This window comes from Chaetodon auriga, chromosome 14, assembly GCF_051107435.1.
Source record: "Chaetodon auriga isolate fChaAug3 chromosome 14, fChaAug3.hap1, whole genome shotgun sequence".
Lineage (NCBI taxonomy): Eukaryota > Metazoa > Chordata > Actinopteri > Chaetodontiformes > Chaetodontidae > Chaetodon > Chaetodon auriga.
In genome coordinates, this window is record NC_135087.1 from 20,540,503 (window position 1) to 20,560,993 (window position 20,491).

At 42.2% G+C, this 20,491-nt stretch overlaps 2 protein-coding genes across 6 annotated transcripts in view; one reads left to right on the forward strand and one right to left on the reverse strand.

Moving 5' to 3' along the window:
• The first annotated feature begins 4,438 nt into the window (after positions 1-4,438).
• Positions 4,439-6,872, forward strand: mrpl33 (mitochondrial ribosomal protein L33). Its single transcript, XM_076749322.1, has 4 exons — positions 4,439-4,570; positions 4,991-5,009; positions 5,116-5,222; positions 6,070-6,872. The coding sequence occupies exons 1-4, from the start codon at positions 4,549-4,551 to the stop codon at positions 6,117-6,119; spliced, it is 198 nt and encodes a 65-aa protein (XP_076605437.1). The 5' UTR covers positions 4,439-4,548; the 3' UTR covers positions 6,120-6,872.
• rbks (ribokinase) overlaps positions 6,619-20,491 on the reverse strand; it is a 34,888-nt gene continuing 21,015 nt past the window's right edge. For all 5 annotated transcript variants that reach the window (XM_076749321.1, XM_076749319.1, XM_076749318.1 and 2 more), the window contains exons 8-9: positions 14,875-15,063; positions 6,619-7,282 (exon numbers count right to left, since the gene is read on the reverse strand). In XM_076749321.1, the coding sequence (XP_076605436.1) occupies positions 7,109-7,282; positions 14,875-15,063 (363 nt within the window). In that variant the 3' untranslated portion in view covers positions 6,619-7,108. The remainder of the gene's footprint in view (positions 7,283-14,874; positions 15,064-20,491) is intronic.

The window sequence follows — 20,491 nt, forward strand, 5'->3', positions numbered from 1 at the left end:
TGAGTGCTGAGTGGGTGGGGTGGTGGAGGAGGAGGAGGAAGAGTAGAGCTGATGCTGGAGCTAGTGGTCTCAGCCTCATTCTCAGAATTATCCCTTAGTGACGCAATCTCCTCCACTCACATCCTGACAGCTGCTCCCTGCCTGGTTACAGCGCTCCTCGGCCTGTCCAATAACATTCATGCTCATTTCCGCTTTAGTGCACGGCTTTCCCCTTCTGGGTTTACTGCTACAGCTCCATTTAAGCTCATTAGTACATGTTCATTTACTACTTTTTGTTTTCATCTAATCTATGCACTGTTGGGACAGCGTCACATACACACTGGATCTGCTTTTTTTCCCTTTTTTTTCCTGGATGATGAAAAGAAGCTCTGAAGGAAAATAAGCCATTATTCTTCCTCCACCAGTCTCAGGCATTGTTCTTCCTGTGTGACGACATACAGACCAAAATACACTGAATACTTGAGAGATAGTTGAAGGGTCCTCAGTGATTTCACAGACATGCCACCCTCTGTTTTATAATGGTTTCAGTGAAATTGGGTCTTGAAATCATAATAAACTTTAATAAGAGACTTCATTTGTATAGCACCGTTCATACAAGAAATGCAGCTCAAAGTGCTTTCTAACAAAGAAATCGCATGCACCAAGTGCTTCACATAAAAAAACAGATAGAAAATTAATGTAAAATAAGATGGAGAATAAACCCACTTGATGATAATAATAGTAAAAAATAAGGTTAAAAGTAGAGTACATAGAATGCATAAAATCAAGTAAACTACAGCAATATAAAAGAGGTACTGCAGTGTGTAAGCGTGAGGACAAACAAAAAAGTGTAAGACTTGTATCAGGAAGTCATGGCTAGTTAAAGGCTGAAGTGAAGAGATCAGTTTTTAGCTTTCTTTTAAAAATATTCAGTGAGCTGCTTTCCTGATATCTGTCGTGTGTTCCAGAGCTCTGGGGCATAATGGACAAAGGCCGCATCCCTGATTTTCTTTCTAAGAAAACTCCAATAAACCAGCAGCAGATGATTGCAGTGTTCTTGAAGGCAAATATTGAACAAGGGATTGAGCAATCTATCTTGGTCGTAGTCCATTAAGGTCTTTGTATACAAGGAGGAGGACCTTAAAATCAATTCTGAATGTTACAGGAAGCCAGTGAAGAGCAGCAAAAACTGGATTAATTTGCTCTCTCCTCTTGGTTCTGGTTAATAGCAGAGTTGCAGAGTTTTTTGAGTCAGCTTGAAATAAAGGCATGAAGTTTTTCAGCATCTTCTTGATTTAGAAATGAGCGTACTTTAGCCATGTTTTTATGGTGAAAAAATGAAGTTTTCATCTAGAATAAGGCTAAAAGCTCAGATTTAATCCAGGGAGTTCATTTCCCCAGATTACTAAACAGCATTTCTCCTTTAGTTTTAGGCCCATCTAACAGAATTTCTGTTTTGTCCTCATTTAACTTCAATAAATTATTGCTCATCCATTTATTTAATAACAAAAGACAGTTAGTAATGGAGTCTATAGCTACAGCATCCTTTGGTTCAGCACAGATGTACAGTTGTGTGTCATCTGCATAACTATGAAAACATACATTGTGCTCTTTAATGATGTCCCCCAGTGGCAGCATGTGTAGAGAGAAGAGTAATGGACCGAGACAGCTTCCTTGTGCAACCGTAAAACAGATGTCATGTTTTGACATCTGTTCACGATCTCCAAGACTGATGTAAAAGGGGGAAAACCTTTGATGTATGTTTCAAACCAGTTTAACACACAGTCAGAAAGACCAACCAGCTGTTCAAGATGATTGATTTAGATACCATGGTCAGTCATATCAAACCCTGCACTTAGGTCCAAGAGGACAAGAACTGTGACCTTACTTTCATCAGGATTTAGTCTGAGGTCGCTGATTATTTTGGTCAAAGCCTGACTGAAATTCCTCCAGAATGCTATTTTCTGTAAGAAATTAGTTAATTTTGGTAATTTTGGTTGGACATCGGCCTGTAGTTGTGAGTGCATTACTATCTAGGTTGGGCTATTCTAGTAATGGTTTTGCAACAGCTGTGTTGATTTGAAGGCATATGGGAAGATGCCTTTTATAATCTTCAGGACATGACTTGAAACACTGTCAAACACCAGCTTTCATAATACTGTAGGTTCAGGGTCAACACAGGAGGTGGACGAGTTAATGTAATGCAGGTGAGTTTTCCCTTTTTTTTTTTTTGTTTGTTTGTTTGTTGAGGTCATCTGTGTACACATCAGCAAAATGATAATACTGATCAACCGAGGGTTACATTCTGTGATTGCACACATTTTCTGAAAGCAGATTCATATTGTATAATTTTTAGACAAGACTATGAGTCTACATTCATGCTAGAGTACTTCAGGATGTTAACGTGATCATAAATGCATTGCCAACACAATGACATGCTGATGTTTAGCAGGTAGATGGAGTCACCATCTTACTGTCACACTCATCAGCTCCTTATCTGCTGCCACTCTCACTCTCACCTGTCCAGCCAGTGCTCTTTTACCAATCAGTCATGTCCACAGGCTCATTCACCTGTCACACACCTGGGACTCATCTCCAATCAAGTGCAGTACTTAGGCAGCTCTCACTCACCCTCTCATTGCCAGATTGTTCTTTGCCCTTGTGCAAGACTCTCCAGCATTACTTTTGTGGATTGCTCCCCCGTTTTTGACCTCGTCTGTTCTCAGCACCCTTGGTAACCACCCACACCTTCTGTCTCTGACCACGTCTCTAGCCTTCCCCCTGTCGAACCCAAGAACTGCTAATTGTTTGGTTCACCAAACATCTCCTGAGTCTGTTGTTCACTCCTCACTGAGCGCCCAGTGTGCTACGGTACAGCCACCCAGAGAATCCCGGATTCAGTTTGCGCTGCTCTTGGGTTCTAAACTGGGGTGCTACACAGCATGCTAACATTTTCTTATTAGAAAAGTAGTAGAAAAGGCTTTGGAGACAACATTTACACCATCATGACATACCCTTTTTTGTTACTAATATAGCATTAAAGTGTATGACTGCCTACACTGTACACAGAGAGGTAAAACGTCACAAGACTGAAACCAGTGGTCAGTAACGTAACTCTTGTCTATTTTCTGACCATGCCTGTTTGTGATTCTCTGCCACTGTACAAAAAGCTATTAAGTTACTACTTTATGACGAGTTCAGGGGACTTCCTTGGTGATATTATTGGGATCTAACCCATTCATCTGCCTGAGAAAAAAGACTTTCACTAAGGTTTTGGGACATTCCAGAGAATCTTTTTCCTTACAACTCATTCATGAAATATGAGTTGCTTCCCTGAGACCAGAGACATGCTGACCAGCAACAAGGAGAAACATTGTGACAGGGCAGCTTTAATTATTTTGTTTACCCATTGGAGTAAATCTAAATGAAGTGAGTGCATGAAAAACAAAGATAGCTTCAGCACATGGAGAAAGACATGTGCATCGTTTTACAAGAAAACAAGGGTTGTGGAATGACTTAGGTTGGAATTGACAAAGCCCGCTTTGAGGCAGTCTGTTAGATATCAAAAGGAAAATTATTACATGACCACATCCACTGCAACTGAATTTGACAGTCCCATTTTGGTCAGAAATTCTTAACAGATGCTTGTTTGCTCTCACAGCAGCCACTGTGTTTTACTGCACAATACCAAGAAACACGAACAGGAAGAAATCAGTCCCCCTTTACCCAGTGGACACAGATTAGGATGGTTTCACACCATGTGCAAAAAATAAATAACAGACTATTCAACAGCTGAGTATGATGTCCTCTTGAGTGATTTTTTTTCAATATTTCTTTGCAAAAACAGCAAACTTCTTAGTCAGACCTGAGAATATCTGAATTTCCTGTACAAAAAGTGATGAATGTGTTCTGTTGAGACTGGCTTGTTTGGCGCAGCAGGTGAAGAACACCTATGGCTTACCTGGTTCCTGATCACCTGTCTTCACCCAACATGCTATTGCATATTAAAATTACTGGTTAAAACCGTCCCAGTGTTTTTATTAGAAGATGGGAAAAACAGATGACATCCAGAACCACTGCTCACAAACATCTCATCATTATCCATCATATTTTGTTTAAGCCCATACTCTACAGTCTGATTATGCTGTGTGTTCAACTCTGTCCATATGCATTGTATAGTGTCTGATATTTGTCTCCTTCTGGTTTGGCCCCTAAATCATTAATTCATTTTGTTTTGCTCTATTGTTGTATTTTTGTCTTAACTTGTTGACAGCTATCTAGCAAAAGCTGTCTTGTGACAGTATCATATTCTTAATAATGTATGGACAATATACAATATTCCTCCAATAATTTTGGAATTATAATATGAGTTGGTCACTGTATCACTCGTCTTAAAAGTTTAAGATTTAACGTTACAGGTTTGGATGACACAGCTCAGCTGAACTATCCCTTTAAGGAGACCCGGAAGTGCTTGTGAAACCGGACGTACAGACTTCTCAATGTGACTTACCTTAGCTAACGTTGTTATGTTTTAATACTGTCTTTGGGCTGTGGTTTGAAGTCTACAAAATGTTTCTTACCACCGCCAACTGTGAGTATTTTAATCACTGTATGTAGTTCTTTAAAGAGTGGTGTACATGCGTAGGGCTGTGTCAAACGTTCGTTAGCTTTAATTTAGCACGGTTAGCTGCTAACGTCCCGGCGTCAGTCCACGCTATCTAACACGACATTGACATTCTGCTTCTACTTATTGTTTTTTGTATTTTTTTTTAAACTATAAACAGTTTTCATAGTTTCAACTTAAATTTTTGTGAATTCCACATGTTGTCACGTTTAGCGTTTATTGATGTGTATTTAGCGGCTAACTTTAGCTCATAGCCAAAGTTAAACTATTAGCCTGTTTACTTTCTTAGTAAATACATTCATCTGCCATTTGGCTATTTTGAGAAGTAGTAATCGTGTTAATCTGCCTGATTCTAATACACATCCTCCGCTGTTTTTCATTTCTCAGTGGCCAAGGCAAAATCAAAGTAAGTAGACGCCAGTGGAATGATTCAAATGAAAGCTGTAGCTCTGTCATAACAGTACAAGTAGCGTCCAGGTGGACATGCGGTCACTGATGTTGTCTTCCATCAGGGCCGTCCTGGTGCAGATGTTGAGCGCTGCAGGGACAGGCTACTTCTTCGTCACGAAGAGGAGCCGTCTGAAAGACAAAATGGTGCTGCGCAAACATGATCCGTTTGGTAAGCTATGAGCAGCCATTCATGCACTATGAAGCATCAATCTGTACTGGGATAGAAAACCAAGGTCAAGTCCATGTTTACGGTCACTGTATGAGGCTTTCAAAGATGTATGTCTGTACCTGTATTGTAGCAGGAGGCTGTTTAAGTCCAGATCATTTAAAATGCCTCAATCATTTGGACAAAAACCTGCATGTTTAGCGACCCTGAAGGCAGGATTGTTTCTGGTTTTAAACTGGAACCCAGTGGATAATCTGAATGGTAGAATTAGGACAGAGCATTGGAAATGACTGCATCCAGACGAGTACGCCCAAACTGCTGCATGTCTGTTCACTGGTTATACGTTGTAGTGTAGCTTTTGGGCAGGAAACCACTGAAGTAGATGTCATCATCTTTGTGATGATGAAGAACTTTAAATTCATCACACATTTCAGAAGTTGCTCCCATGGACCATGAATCCGGTAAAACCGGGTTATCGTAGTATTTTAATATGTATATTACAGTACAGAAGTGTCTACATGTGTATTTATTCAAATTGTTCAAATATCATGGTGCAGTTTAATGTTAAGATAGTTTCTAACAACATCTTCTCAGAAATGCTTATTTGGGGCTTTGTGTGCATAAATATATTATATATTAATCCCAGTGCTTAATATACTACCTGCCAGGTGATGAACACTGGGAGTTACTTGTTAGAAGTAAATGACTATCTCACAAAAAGGGACCATTCACTGACTAAATCTTATCAGCTGCAAGCTCCCATAATACTACCCATTCTCCATTCTTTTCATTGTTTATATGTGAAAGTTTTTTGTCTATTACATTTTATCTATACATTCTGTCTTTGCAGTGAACAAGCACGTCTTATTCTTCGAGAAGAAGAAGATCAAATCGGTGTAACAGCGCACCAAAACATATGGACAACATAAACCTACGAGGTTCAAACAGACTGTCTGTATTGGCGTGGATCATACGAGGTGTTCCCACAGTCCGTGTTTGTTTGGCTGGTGGACTCGTTTTCCAGGATTTCTTCTTGAATCCGTCTAAAGGTTTCTACTCTGTCCACTGCATCAGCTCAGCGTGACGCCGACCCAGCCTCAACAAAGTCTTGTTTAACACCATTTCATACAAACTTCTACTCATGTATAAAAATGATGTTATTTATTTGGGCCGCAGTAGCTGATCTAAAGCTGTTAAATCAAAGAATGACACATTGAGGTGGTATTTAACAGTTCTAGTATCAATGATGATGATTCAGTGATTCAAGTGTTGTACAACTTTGTATTTAAACCCGGCACCTGTAATTAAAGTGTTTGTGAAATATGATCTATTCGGGGTTATTAAATCAATTAAGTAAATTATCTACCATACAAGCCAAATGCTAGATGCTTTTCAAACAGTTTGTACCTCCCGAGTGGCTGAGGCTCAGGAGGGAGAGCAGATCCTCCACTGATCAGAAGGTGGGAGCTCATCTGCGGCTCCTCCAGTCTGCTCACGGAAGTGTCCTTGGGCAGGATACTGAACACTGAATTTGTGTGTGTGTGTGTGTGTGAGTGAGTGAGTGAGTGAGAGAATGGGTGAATGTGAGCGCTTTATTAACGCAGTCCAGTTACCATTTAAAACCATTGAGATTAAAAAAAGTTGAAAAATGAATATTGGTCTTGTCAGTTGACTTGTCATCACATTGGCTCTTCACATAACTCTTCATCAACTCTTCAATATTATTCATATCATATAACCATTAGTCAAAGTAGTGTCAGTTACATCATTACCAATCATCGGTAGTTTCATAACATTGTTCATTCTCAGATTTCTCAAAAGCAACTCATTTCATAAGACCCCTGTCAGACGTGGTGCGTCTGAACATTCCTCGTGCTGGTTTGCTGCTCTCAGAACAGTTCAGCTGGCAGGTCCTTTCTGAAGGGGTAAGACGTCTGTGTGCCGACCGCCTGCACGCTCACTCCTGCCACCTGATTGGCTCTGTGGACCATCTCCTCCAGAGGCATTGTGGGATAATGAGCCATGTAAAATGCCAGCGCGCCAATAAAGCTGTCTCCAGCACCCTGGGAAGAAACAATATTACAGCGGTGCGTTATTAAATTTCACCTGTGGTTCAACAGTGCCCCACTCAACAGAATGAGAAGGTCGAGCATGTGAGGAGCAGAGAGACAAACAATGAATCCATGGAAAAACTCTATGACTTATTCGCTTTACTGTTTAAACATTTTCACACTACATTTTGAAGAGTAATAGAAAGAAGGGCTGGTTAATTCAGCCAGCTGTAAACAGTAGGGGGTGCTATGGCATTTGTCAGCTGTTTTTCCAAGTCTTGTGTTGCACCCTGACGTCTTAACTACTTTGAAAGAAGTTACTGAAAATGTGACCTTGTGTGAAAGTGTCTCAGTCAGCGCTTTCAGACAAACATCTGTATTATGGCCTTAAATCCTACTCATGCTGACCTCCTCCTCCGAATGCCAGCATGATGATAAATTAGATGTAATAAGCTCATGAAACGCCTTAAATACAGAATGATCACTCCATGGCATCCTTTAATATTTAGAGAAGCCAAGTCTTATTCACTGACCTTCAAGGAGAGACAACATGTGCATAATTAAGTGCATCATTATCTGTTCAAGAGACTGATGGATTTGAAAAATGACATTATCCTGCATAACCCCCCCAAACTGTTGATAATGGACAAATGAACTGTTATTTCTATTTGATACTTCTGAAACAACTTTCTAATCAAAAAGCTGGAAAACAAACAAACAAACAAAAAAAAAACCCCACTGAGTTTACTAATTGCTTTTCAAAGTCAGCTGAACAGCACATGCCTGCTGTAATCACTCATCAGCGGCTTCACCGTAACTGCCAGCAGCTCTGGATTTGGTTATCTTTGAACAGAAAAATCACCCATTTTCTCGCCTCATCTATTGATAGAGATGGAATGTGCTGTCTACGCCCTGGAGGGGGTTGGTTGGAACGGGATGCCGGGGGAGGTGTGGGGGGGGGGGGGGAGGGGGGGGCTCACTGATGGGAAAAGGCACAATGGTATGTGGCGACACGCTCATGTTTAACCACAAATGGCCCCCTGACGCTGGTTCTCACAAGCCCGCTCCATTACTCATCACTGTGGCTCTCAATAGAGTTCATTGCACTCTCTCTTCTGAGCACCTCTGTAAACCCCCTCCCCTCCCAACACCAGCCACCCTCCAACCTCAAAGTCAGCCTTTTGTCAGGGGGAAGGCTGTCGGTGGTGCTGGGATGATTCAGTGACATGGGGCAAAAAACAAAAACCCTAACCCTGATCCCAACCGGGCAGCGGGCCGTGACCTGTGATGGACAGGGCGCTCGGAACAGAGAGGGCCAAACAGGGTCTGCGGCAGGCGGGGCAGCTGGAGGGCACAGCCCAGACAACATGGATTTTGTCACAAGCACCTAAAGCCTTCTTTGATGAACCAGATAATAAATACGAGCAAAAAAAAAAAGAAAAAAAGTGATCTGATTTGACATTTGAAAGGTCACTATTGCACCCCACCCCCACCGCGGTGCATGCCACTGGTGTGACTCCTGGAGAGATGCTGGAAAGAGTGAGATCAGAGCTCAGACATTTCACAGGCCTGGTGGATTTCCATGTTTAAAGCCATGGTGTGTTTATGTCTCCTGTCTGGTAGCTGGGCTGGGCTACAATACAGCCAGCGTTTGGAATTAAGGCTTTGGTGAAGCAGTCCCACTGGTTTGGCTCTGGCCCATCTCCCAGTTCACACATCTCAGTTGAAACAATGACAGCATGCTCGAGTCGGGGTTGATGCTTGGGAGCAGTGGAGCACAGAACAGTGAGGGGGTCAGTTTCAACTCCATTAGGTCATGGAAAATAAAACATTACGGCCTTTACAGCCGTGAGGATACATCATTGTTTTTGAACATGCCTCTTCATTTTTCACCAGTCAACTAATCTATGATTAAATCTCTGCCAGGACAACCACCTTAGTCAAGTCAGACGAACACAGGGTGAGGCCGAAACACGTTTCTGAAAGCTAACACTGGTATTAAAGGCTAAACTTGTGATGACAGTTAAAATCTGACTAATAGCATCGTGAAAATACAATGAAATATTAATTATTATTTGTTCAGGGTGGGGAAAAAACCCATAGATGATATTTGCATTTCGACAATATTTTAATTATATACAAATGAAATGAGAGTGAGGAGGTATTTAAATGAGCTGACTTGAGTCTGGAGGAGGTCAGTGTCTGTACTACACAAGAGAGAGAGGGAGAAACTAAACACTTAATGCTGAAATAAGTGAATTTGTAGCACTGAGACATTTTATTTTGGAAAACACTGTTTTGGACTGGATGTGTCTGAATTCCCTCAATTGGCCATTTGTTGGATCCAATAATTCAAGTCAAGAGAAAAAAGCGAAGCACTTAAACTGGACTGTGAACAAACACTGAAAATGTGAGCGACCCAGGATAATTGATTTAACCTGAATGGAACTGATCAGACTGTTTACTGTTACTACTAAGTCACACTTGTAATTTTTATCTGGATTTACGGCCTGAAAAAAAGGTTTTGATGTTGTACAAAGTAAAATTCTCTGTTTAATTTTAAAGAGGGGAATTCAATGAACATAAATTCAGATGGTTTTCAAACTAAAATGCTGTAAATTCAGTAATATTTCAAGTTCAACATCAAGTATTCAATAGTTAAATATAAATTCTACATAATTAGGAATTAGTTATATCTAATTAAATAACATTAATAAAATTCTAATTATCATGACCTGTCTTTCCTTCTGTACTGTAATGCAGTATATTTCTGTCCTGCTGAATATGTATTTATGTTTTTATTCCGTCTTCATTTCCTTGTAAAACACGCTGTGAAAAGAGGCAACAATGTGCAGCTGTGTGAGGAGCAGCATGTGCACGTGCTTTGTTTTAGTGGACCGTATTAAACCTGCAATGCCTGATTTCTTTTCAATACTGACATATGATCATCTTCAAAGTTCATGTGGTGTACTTTTTAGCAAGGTTGCCTATATATGCATCCAGAAGATACCAAACAACATCAGCGACATCACCTCTCGTGAACTCTGTTTTGGTCTCCACTAACTCCTGAAGGACATTTCTGGCTTTTTAGCCAATAGTCGCTAACTGAGTTGTCAGCAGCTTTTCCCCTGAAAACAGCTGCCTGCTGCATCTGGAAACCAAAGTTATGAGAGCAGTGAGACTGAACCTAAACAGTTAACCAAAACAACAAGTTAAAAGATGCTAAAACGTGTTTCAATCTGAACTTGAGGAGCCACCATCCAACCTTTCTACTGCCTGATTAACAACGTCTCCTTCCCTGAGACTGGCATGCGTCGCTACCGGATCCAGTGAATGAGACTCAACGAGGCTGACAAGCGCTACCCCCTTCAGCCCCGCCACCGCTGCCCTCGACACAATTTGGTGAAGGTTAGATCTGGAGGCCTGTCAATCAAGTGACACAAGTGCTTGCCGCGGATGAGCCTTGATGCTCTTACTAGTCGTCTCCGTCCGCTGTGTCTTGATCTCCGAGCCGTTTCTCTGCCTGTTCCCCTCTGGTGCTCAGACTGAAGTTTGGAATTAGGATGGCAGGTGTGTCTGCGAGAAGCTTACCAAATGAACAAAGTATGGTTTCGGATGTCCTCTTCAGTCTGGTGTGTTTTGTGTGACGCTGCAATAAAAGCTTGCGATCAGAGAGCCGGTGGACATTTTTGCTTTGTGTGAACGCTACATGATACAAGCACTTCCAAACATCTCCCTGAGAACTTCGGTTCAGTTTAATTCATTCTATCAAAAGCATTTTCCTTTCATTTAGGACAGATTAAAATATTATTACATTAGAGTGAGTCATCTCCAGTCGATTTAACACAACAGTGACAAACCTATAGCCATTGAAAGCTTTCCATTTGCTGTTACCAACACTTTTGTACCTGATAGGCTTTCGCTGACAAACTGCAGGGAAGTGACCTTTTTTTAATGCCTCTGACAACAGCATGAGTGGTGTGTTTGGAATAAATAGAAGAAACACTGAATAGTTAACACAAGCAGCAATAGCTGCCATGGCTGTACAGACAAACAAAGGAGCGCATACAGAAACTCAGAAGTCCATCAACAGAAAATCCAAGGACAAAGACAACAGTAGTGCCCACACGCTTTGATTGACAAGTGATCTTTGTAAAGTACAGTGCAGAGACACCGCAGCAATGAAAACGAAGCACCAAACACATACAAAAAACCCCATAGAACACGCGGATCCATAAAGGGCTCCACACTGCACATCTTTCATGTTCAGAGTCTGCAGCGCACACTGAACCATTTGAGCCTCCAGAACCTGTGACTGTGTTTCTCACCCCGAGGCCTCCTGTGATCTTGACTCCCACCCTGATATGACAGATGGAGCTATGTGCCGTTAACTCCTGAAGCCTCCAGCCTTTGTCAATGAAAGGCACCCCGGGGAGAGCAAAGACCAACTGAGGGGCAGCGATGACTCACAGTGGCTTCCACGTCCGGAAGCTTCCAGTAAGACTCGCAAACAGCCGCGGACTACTCGTCTGAAGCATAGAGGGAGGAAGATGCAGACATCAAAAAGCACATTTAATTGGACCAATTAGAGCTCTCGCATCTTTGATCCATCCGCACTGCTTTGTCTTAATCCTCTTTCACTCTTTTGTGCATAATGCTGAGCGGCATGACTGCACCGGCAGAGGACTGGCCCAACATCTGGGTTACTGAACAGCTGCTGCTGTGGCATGTGCAGTCCATTAGAAGGTGGTGATGTGGCAGTTTTCTCATTGTGTCATGCTGACCCGCAGTCTGCAGGGTTGAGGGAAAGCACCGCTCAGGAGGTATTCCCTTACCTTCTGCTTCCAGGAAGGAATCGTGCAGTTGGTCCTTACGTGTCTCCACTCACAGGAGAAGACTGGGAGTAATTTGATTGTCCAGACCCACCGTTCAGCTGTAATGTCTGGTTTAGACAGCGCTGTCTACCTTTCGCCCTACACAGTGGACCTCCCGCAGCAGTGGAAACCAAGGCCACCCAAGTCCTGCTGAGGCTGGAAGGCACTGTGTGTTTGTGTGTGTGTGCACTATAGACTCATCTAACTGTCCACACACAACAGTCAAGGCTCTGATCTCAGCAAGGGAAGCCTGTACTCAATTTAAGACAAAAGAGAGGCGACTGGATGAAGCAGGAGGGATGGGGGAGACCCAGAGATGAGTGGATTTGCTTTGTCATCCAGACTCCCGACCCTGACTCAGCCCATAATTGCTTGTGCCGTGAAAATGTGTTATTCAGACAGCTGCAGGAGGAGCAGATGATGAAACAGTTATAGCTAGGAGAAAGCGAAGCGATTTAGCAGCCATATCATTAACGGAGCCAGATCAATCAAAGAGAAACACTCCTGGGACAAGTCGGAACAAAGTGACGAAACGCAAAATGAAAACAATGAAAGGTGATTTTGTGTTTGCTCTTATTAGCAGTGGGTTGAGGGCCCCCGTGGCGCCCAACTGAACAGTAGCCTAGCTAAAATAGTGAGAAACCGCAAGTGACTCACTGTGTTGATACTGAAGAATCGCAGCCTAGAATACGGCCTCGATTCACAGTCCGATACCAGCAAAACTGAAGCGTCACAGCAAGAAAAATCCTGGTGCCGACAAGTTGAGAGCACAATCTCTCAAAAGCATTTCTGTCACTACTGCTACGGAGAAAGCACATACACACACACACACACACACACACACGCACGCACATGCACATGCGCAATCAAAGCTGTAATAACACAAGAAGTAATCATAACTAAAGAGGCCTGTGTTACCAGAACAGGCTCAGAGAAGTGAATAATGATCTTGATAACAACCTGTTGTTTTTCCTCTCTCCAGTAAAAAAAAAAAAGCCTTACTGGAAGAGGGATTATGATGTCCAAAAGAGTTTAACACTCCAGAATTTATGGGCCCATCAAAGAACAGGGGGGGAGGTGAGGGGGGGGCAGCAGGGTGAGAGAGAGAGTGTGTGTGTCTGTGTGTGTGTGTGTGTGTGGGGGGGGGGGCATGCAGGCCCGACCACAGCTTTCTGCTGACTGATGCAGGCCCAAGAGGTGAGTCATGGGGGGGGGGGGGGGGTAAGTTCTCCTGGGGGCTACTGGGAAACGAGGAGAAGACTGATGCTGGTGAATAAGGTAAGTTATTTGTGTCTGCTTGGAAATGTGGGGTCATGGAGGAGGTCATACAGCGTTTAAGGAAGCCAGACCTTTGTTCTTGAAAGGCCAAAGCGACCGGGAACAGCTCCTTTGGAGGGTCTTTTCCCTCAATTTCACACTATCTCATGTGGGTTTCCTGTAAAATGCGTACTTACGGTGATCAGCATTTGGAAATTATAGCACAGTAAAAGTACCTCAGGGAACTATGCAGTAGAAGAATCCATTACACAAACAATTAAAAGGCTTTAATAAAACCTCGTGTGCACAAAGAGGTGAGTAACACCTCTGTGCAATGACGTATTTGCTCGGCAGAGCACATGCCCCACGAACAGCTCACAGACAGGAAGCGCAAACATCTAGCTGAGGCTCCTGTGACGTCAGCAAGCCACGACCGGTGTGAAATGAGTCAAGCGACGCTGGTCTCTTCAAAAAGATTAGAATCAGGGAGAGGAAACACTGGTCACCACATCCCCAAAGATCTTAAACCGTTCCACTTGAGCAACAGACAGATCTGAAGCCCCACAAGAGCTCAGAGTGCCAGGAGTTCACTCAACGGTGATGAATGGGCAGACCAAGAGTTACGTAGGACAATGCTTTGTTATGGAACAGAGGATTTCCTGTCAAAGAATCTGTTCCTCTGTTATTGCTGTGAAGGACGCGTTTAAAAGAAATACCTCCAAGTTTCTCTACTGTGGAATTTTCCCGATACTAATCTTGTGCACAGCTTCAAAACCCCCCCCCCCAAAATTATTGATTTACTATTATAAAAGTCAGAAAAAACAGCAAATGCTCAAAATTGAGGAGCTAAATTTTAATGGTAGATTTGCTTGAAAAATGACTTTAACAATGAATAGATGATCAAAACAGCTGCTGATTCATTTTCTGTCGATCGACTGATCAACTCTTTGTTTCAGCTTGATACCAAAGTACTGGACAACTTTTAAAAAAAATGACCTTATGATGGCCCTAGATGAAAAGTTAATGGATTACCAAAGCAACTGCAATTTATCAAGAAAAATTAAAAATTCACAATTCACTAAAAAAGACATGATAAACTCATGGTTGGCGCTTGAGGAAAAAGTCATTGGATCATCAAAGTCAGTAGGATTTATCCTCTGGGAAACATGAATTTTCTGTTGCTGTTCAGATATTACAGTCTGGACTGACCAATCAGCATCGCTGTCTCTAGAGCTGTTGCTTGTAGCATGGCTAACCGTGCTAAACATTCTCTGGTTCGAGCCAAGTTCACGGTGGATTGAGTATGTTTGGGCTTTGGGACGTTGGGGGGACCTTGGGCTGTGGGGGACTGTGATGGGTTTTTTCCACTATCTTTTCATGTTTCATGGCCCAAAATGATAAAATGAACAACTAAAAAAAAACAATGACCAGATTACACAATCACACATACAATACACACATGCACACGCTTACCGTAGTGTCCGTGGCTGTGACCGCAGTGGTTGGAACGTGTTTTGAGATGGACTCCTGTGCCTTGAGCACCACACAGCCTTGGGGTCCCAGAGTAATGATGACTGACCCGCAGCCTCGCTTCTGCAGCTCCTGAGCAGCCCGACGTGCCTCCTCCACATTAGTTACTGAGGAAGCGGTGAGCAGCTCGGCCTGTGCGGAGACACGGCAGAGGAGCGGAGCTATGACACCGCAGACACACAGCGCTGTGCAATCCCAGAACACACTCCTCACTTAAGCATTCAGCTCATTTAGCACAAGATGATGATGATGATGATGATGATGATGATGATGATGATGATGATGACGGGACACTGCTTCTTCTCGACCAGTCTTTTTTTTTTTTTTTTTTTTCTTTTCTAGGTCAGTTAATTGGAGGTTAGGAATTAAAATTAAAGATAGGGCAAAACCAGCACCAGTGTGGGATACAGGGAGGATAAATAAAGAACTGCATTATGGAAAATCCCCAAGAGGAAAACCCAGTATCAAGGACCGCATAGAACATGCAAGGTATGACCACTTTCTGCCTTTAAGATAAATCTAAAAGGTTTCTCTGTCTACTGAACACACTCAAGTTCATCACAACAACTTATTATGGCCCTAATTAGTAGTGTTTTACAAGACTTTTACTTACTTGCTATAGTTTACTGTTTTGTATTAACAATTTGGGGATGACTCAGCTCTTAATTAAACACTGACCGTGGTCAGACAGACTCATAAAACACATTCAGTCTGTTAAGGATTTGCTAGATCCGTCAGCAGTCTGCGGGCCAAGCGTTTTCAAAGAGTAGATCCTCTTGAGTGCGCTGCTTCATCTGGCTCCAAAATGACTAAACAGTGACAAAGCAAGACTCTGCAGCTGATGCTTGAGGAACTTCAAGGAAAGTCAGAACCGCAGCAGTGCTCTCCAGAGTAAGTGGCACCTTTGATACGGATGAGCCACAGCGTTGTTCTCCGGCGTTTAAAGGCAACTGCACGGCAAGATCATCTGAGGCATAGCTGAGGCTTGAGAGAGCATGCTGAGGAATTCATGAGACATCGAGTTTATGGGACACCAGCCCTTCAAAGATTAAATGCTATCACACACCGTGTTGGTAATTCGAGTTGTTTTCATTTGAAATATTTTGACCGGCTAAAATTGCTTGCTCAGACCTTCTTGGCATGCAATCTATCCTCAGCCTTAAAAAAAAGGGCTTTGGCTCAGTTTTCCAGAGCTTAAATTAATTAAAATCACTAAATTTAAACAATTCTGTCCTTACATACATGGTGCACATGCCCATAATACACAATACAGACACCTCCTTTTAGCACAAGTTTCCGTGCTGATCACTATGAAACGTGTCTGCAAGCATCTGTCTTTATTTTCCCTTGTGAGCAGCATGACAACATACATAACTGCCGATGACTTTACTGCCACCGCCATGCATTTCAAATTGTGAGGAAAAAAGATTGCTTTCCTTTTGATGACTGTCAAAATGCCACCATGTGCTGTCGGTTACAATACTATAAACTGTAATTTAACGTTATTTTTCTTTTCAGCATCACTGTAAGCAAACTTACATTTAAGTTGCTGTTAATAAGTTACAGTTTGACATCATTATGTGCTAATGAATGTTATTTGAAATGAATCTCAGTGCTAACCGCACACTGTGTTGCGATGCACTGCTAAACTCCCCGTCAGGTATTGCCCAGATTGATTCAGGTGGGTTTTTTTTTTTTTTTTGGTGGGTTATGTGAGACTTGGAGTGCAAAAATAGCAGCATATCTTTTTGCAGAGTGAATTAATGTGCTGATCGTTTGCTTTTTCTCCCTCGCTCTCTCTCCCCTCTCAGCCCTTACACACCTCCACACACAGACTGATAGACGCGGACCTACACATGCACTCAGTATATGGTAGAACATCTATTTATACTCCTGGTAATGTACTAAATTTTGTTTTGCGTTTGCTTTTTTTGGTCTCCAATGGTTCATTGCAAACTTGCATGGGCGTTGACTTTACACCCATGTTTTCTTGTTAGTCACTTGCTGTCTCTGTGTAGCATAACAAATACTTTATCACTGGACTGCAATAATAATAATAAAAAAAAATCACACTTGCAAAGAAGCAAGAAATTGCTGGTTTAAATCGAATTAGAAATGAAGCATAAGTTATAACTTATTAGTTATGGCTCAACTTTTATCCTATTTTAACCAAGAGAAAACAATCTGTTCATACCTTTAAAGGATCACTTTTTTGTTCACAAAACCACGTGGAAAAATCCAAGTGTTAGAAAAACAAATCGTGTTCCTCGTGAACTCAATGAAGTGTCTTATGGTGGACTTCCCCTTTAATTTGCTGCAGCAATTAGAGGTCTGTAATCACGTTGCTCTAAAAGCAGTAGCAGTATGGAAGACATACGCACATTAAAGAACATTCCCAGCGACTTTGTGCTGCTCTCATGCTTCTATGTGCGAGATCCCTTTCGGATCTGCAGATGATAGAAACGTGAATCCGTTTTGGCACGTGAGGTCCTCAGGTGGACATCAAAGATAATTCCCCTCACTGTAAAGCACTTCAGCGTAGTATGTGGGCTGAGGATCAAAGAGGGCCTGCACTTTGTCTTCCTTAAGCCCCCCACCCCCCCCACCCCCCAGCCGGAGCATGGTACAGTGAGACCACACACAAACACACACACACAGGACAGCATGTGTGCCAGCCATAACCCCACACAGGAGGGTCAAGGCGCGGCTCATGCTCGCGCTGAATGGTGGTCCGCGGATCCGATCCCCTCTGCTTTTGTGATCTGTCAAAGTGAACAATGACCTTGGACAGTTCAAAAATAAACCGCAGCGTGTATCTGTGCTTTCAGAGCCCGCAGCCACCCCGGTGCTGTCGGATGCCAAGAGAGAAAAAGAGCTGTTTTGTTAGTCATCAGCTTCACACCAGGGCAGGGAATCAATCTACCTCCCTCTGTGTACAAGAATATGAGAAAGCTGAATTATGTCTCTCTTGCTGTCTGTGTGTATATGTGTGTATGTGATAAGCATACACACACACACACAGAAATCTTTCCATCACTTTTGGGGACTTTCCATAGACTTACATTCATTTCCTGGACATGTACCCTCACCCTCACCCCTTAACCTCATCTTAACCTTCCTTAAACCAAGTCTCCACCCTTGACTTTAATGATTTACGTCCCCATAAAGAGGACGAGTCCCCAGTATGTGACTATGAAAACAGATTTATGTCCCCACAACACATCCACAAACACACACACACACGCACAGTGCGCACCTACTTTTTCAAAGCAAACGCAGTATAAAGCTGTTGACATGGTGGGTGTATTTGCAAGAATGTATATGTTTAGGCATATCGCCAAAGGGCGGAAATAATGTGCTGTCATTACAGTCATTTTGTGTGTTTACGTTTTTGATGGGGAGTGTTTCACTTCTGCTTTACAGAGTTTAGATTTGCAATTCAAGTGTTTGGTTTTTATTTTCTCACCTCAGTATCTCTTCTTACTGACGGGATGTTTAACCCTTGTTCCTGTAAATGAGTAACTTTCTCTTATATTGGTTCATTTAGAGGATCGGTATGTCTCGACAAAATCGTTTTTTACACTGCTGTACTTTCTTTGCATACATTTATCGATTCTGCTGTAAATGATGTCTTTATGACCCCAGTCCCAAACAAGTTGGGACACTATGTAAAACCTAAATAGGAACAGAATGCAATCATCAAACTCAGCTGTTATTACTCAAGTAGTTAAAACATTAAATATACTGTCTTTGCATATGTTGTCAAAAAGATATCACACTCTGTTTTATTTGTGTTTCACACAGCGTCCCAACTTTTTGGGAGTCGGGGTCGTCTTAGCATCGCGTCATAAAGCACTGAAGGAGGAGAGTGTGCAGGGTCATTTTTCTCATGTTTTGTCATGACCTGCAGTTCAAAAATGCGTAACCCTTAAATGACAGGACACGCTTCTGTATAAACAATGTAGAATTAAACATGAGTAGATTTAAAAAGAAAATTTCAAATATGATTATATATACAGCAAGTAAAAGAAAAACCAATATCAAACACAGCTCCTCACTTATAAGAACAAGATTTAGACCAACTGTGAGCAGTTTTGAGGCAAAACTGAAGAATTACATTCATTTTAAATCTAAACTATGAATAAAGCAAAGTTCAGACTCTTCCTCTTAAAATCTAATAACATTCAGCGATTTCAGCTTACTGCAATGACTGTGAATAAGCTTTATGTTTTTTGGGATGGATCCAACTCTTCCTCTCGTATATTGAGTATTTTGCCTTTGGGCTGCATTACTGACAGATTCCCCTTTGTTTCCAATTGCTCTTTTAAAAGTCTGTTTACATAAAGCTACTCAAGTACAGCAGCAATAGTTACTGTAAGCAGCAATTTACGGAGTTTAAGAACTTTAAATAATAGAATGACAAATGCTTCTGTAAACTGTTTCACATTCCTAAATTTGCCATGTCAACACGTTGTTCCCTTTTCCTTTTGCATTAAATCTCAAAATGCTTGTTGACTCAGTGCCTTTTTACTTTGAATATAATCAGCTTATTCTAGGTCACCACGAACATATCCCACCCAGAGACATGTTAGTGTTATTTCCACCCCTGCATACTGCATAATATATAACATGACTGTACCTTCATGACCTGACAAAAAAAAAAAAGAAAAAAAGAGAAGACATGTTGCGCTTTCGTCAACTCTCCCTTTCATGTCCCCACACCTGGCTTCAGCTTCTCTCCGCCCTGCATCACCACATCAAATAGAGGCTCCCAGGCAAACTCGCATTCACTTTATCCCCAAGGGGGCGGCTGACTCAGCCAAAGTGCACATCTGCTTTGTTGTTTTTACTACGATTCCCATCTATCCCCGGCCCCCGTCGCTCATCTGTCATCACCTGACAGTCAAAACATGAGGTGCCATGACACGAGTTTTTACCGTAAAAAGGTGGTGAGATACTTGCTTCCCTCTTCATGCCAGAGGGTTTACATGTATCGCTGAAGGCTACAGTGAGGTTATTGATGCGCTGGCGGGGGTCATGACCCAGGAGGTACGGTTGAATCACTTTGAAAAGGTATGTGTATGTGTGGGTGCTCATAACATCTCAAACCTCTGATCTCTCCCGTTCACAGAGAAGCTGAGAATAAATATTTCTACCTGTACGTGACTCTGCTGCACAACGAGTCTCCCGGTGTTGACTGGACACATTTAAACTGCAGCTTGAACTGATTCGAACAATCATGATTTGTTTGCCGATTCAGCTAGAAGAAGTTGGTGCGGCCAGTCTAAAACCAGAAACATATGAGGTGTAAGGAATGGATCAAACAGCGTGTTTGTGTGCTCCATCGTAAGCTGCAAATATTAGCATGCCTGGCTAACTAGCTTCCTATCTACAGCAGGAGCCATGCGTTACTTTCAAGGCGTGGGAGCTCATCATTAACTAACTGCATTAGTTTGTGGGGTTACAGATGATACATACATGTATATACAGCCATCAAATATATCTTTAAAACCCCAATTAAAAAGTCAGCTGGAGACAAAACTTTGAAGCTATCATTTGC

Bases quoted from the DNA above. Each gene is read 5' to 3' on its own strand.
- mrpl33 (XM_076749322.1), top strand. From the start codon at position 4,549: ATGTTTCTTACCACCGCCAACT. The intron at 5,223-6,069 runs GTAAGCTATGAG...CTGTCTTTGCAG, and splicing joins GCGCAAACATGATCCGTTTG to TGAACAAGCACGTCTTATTC.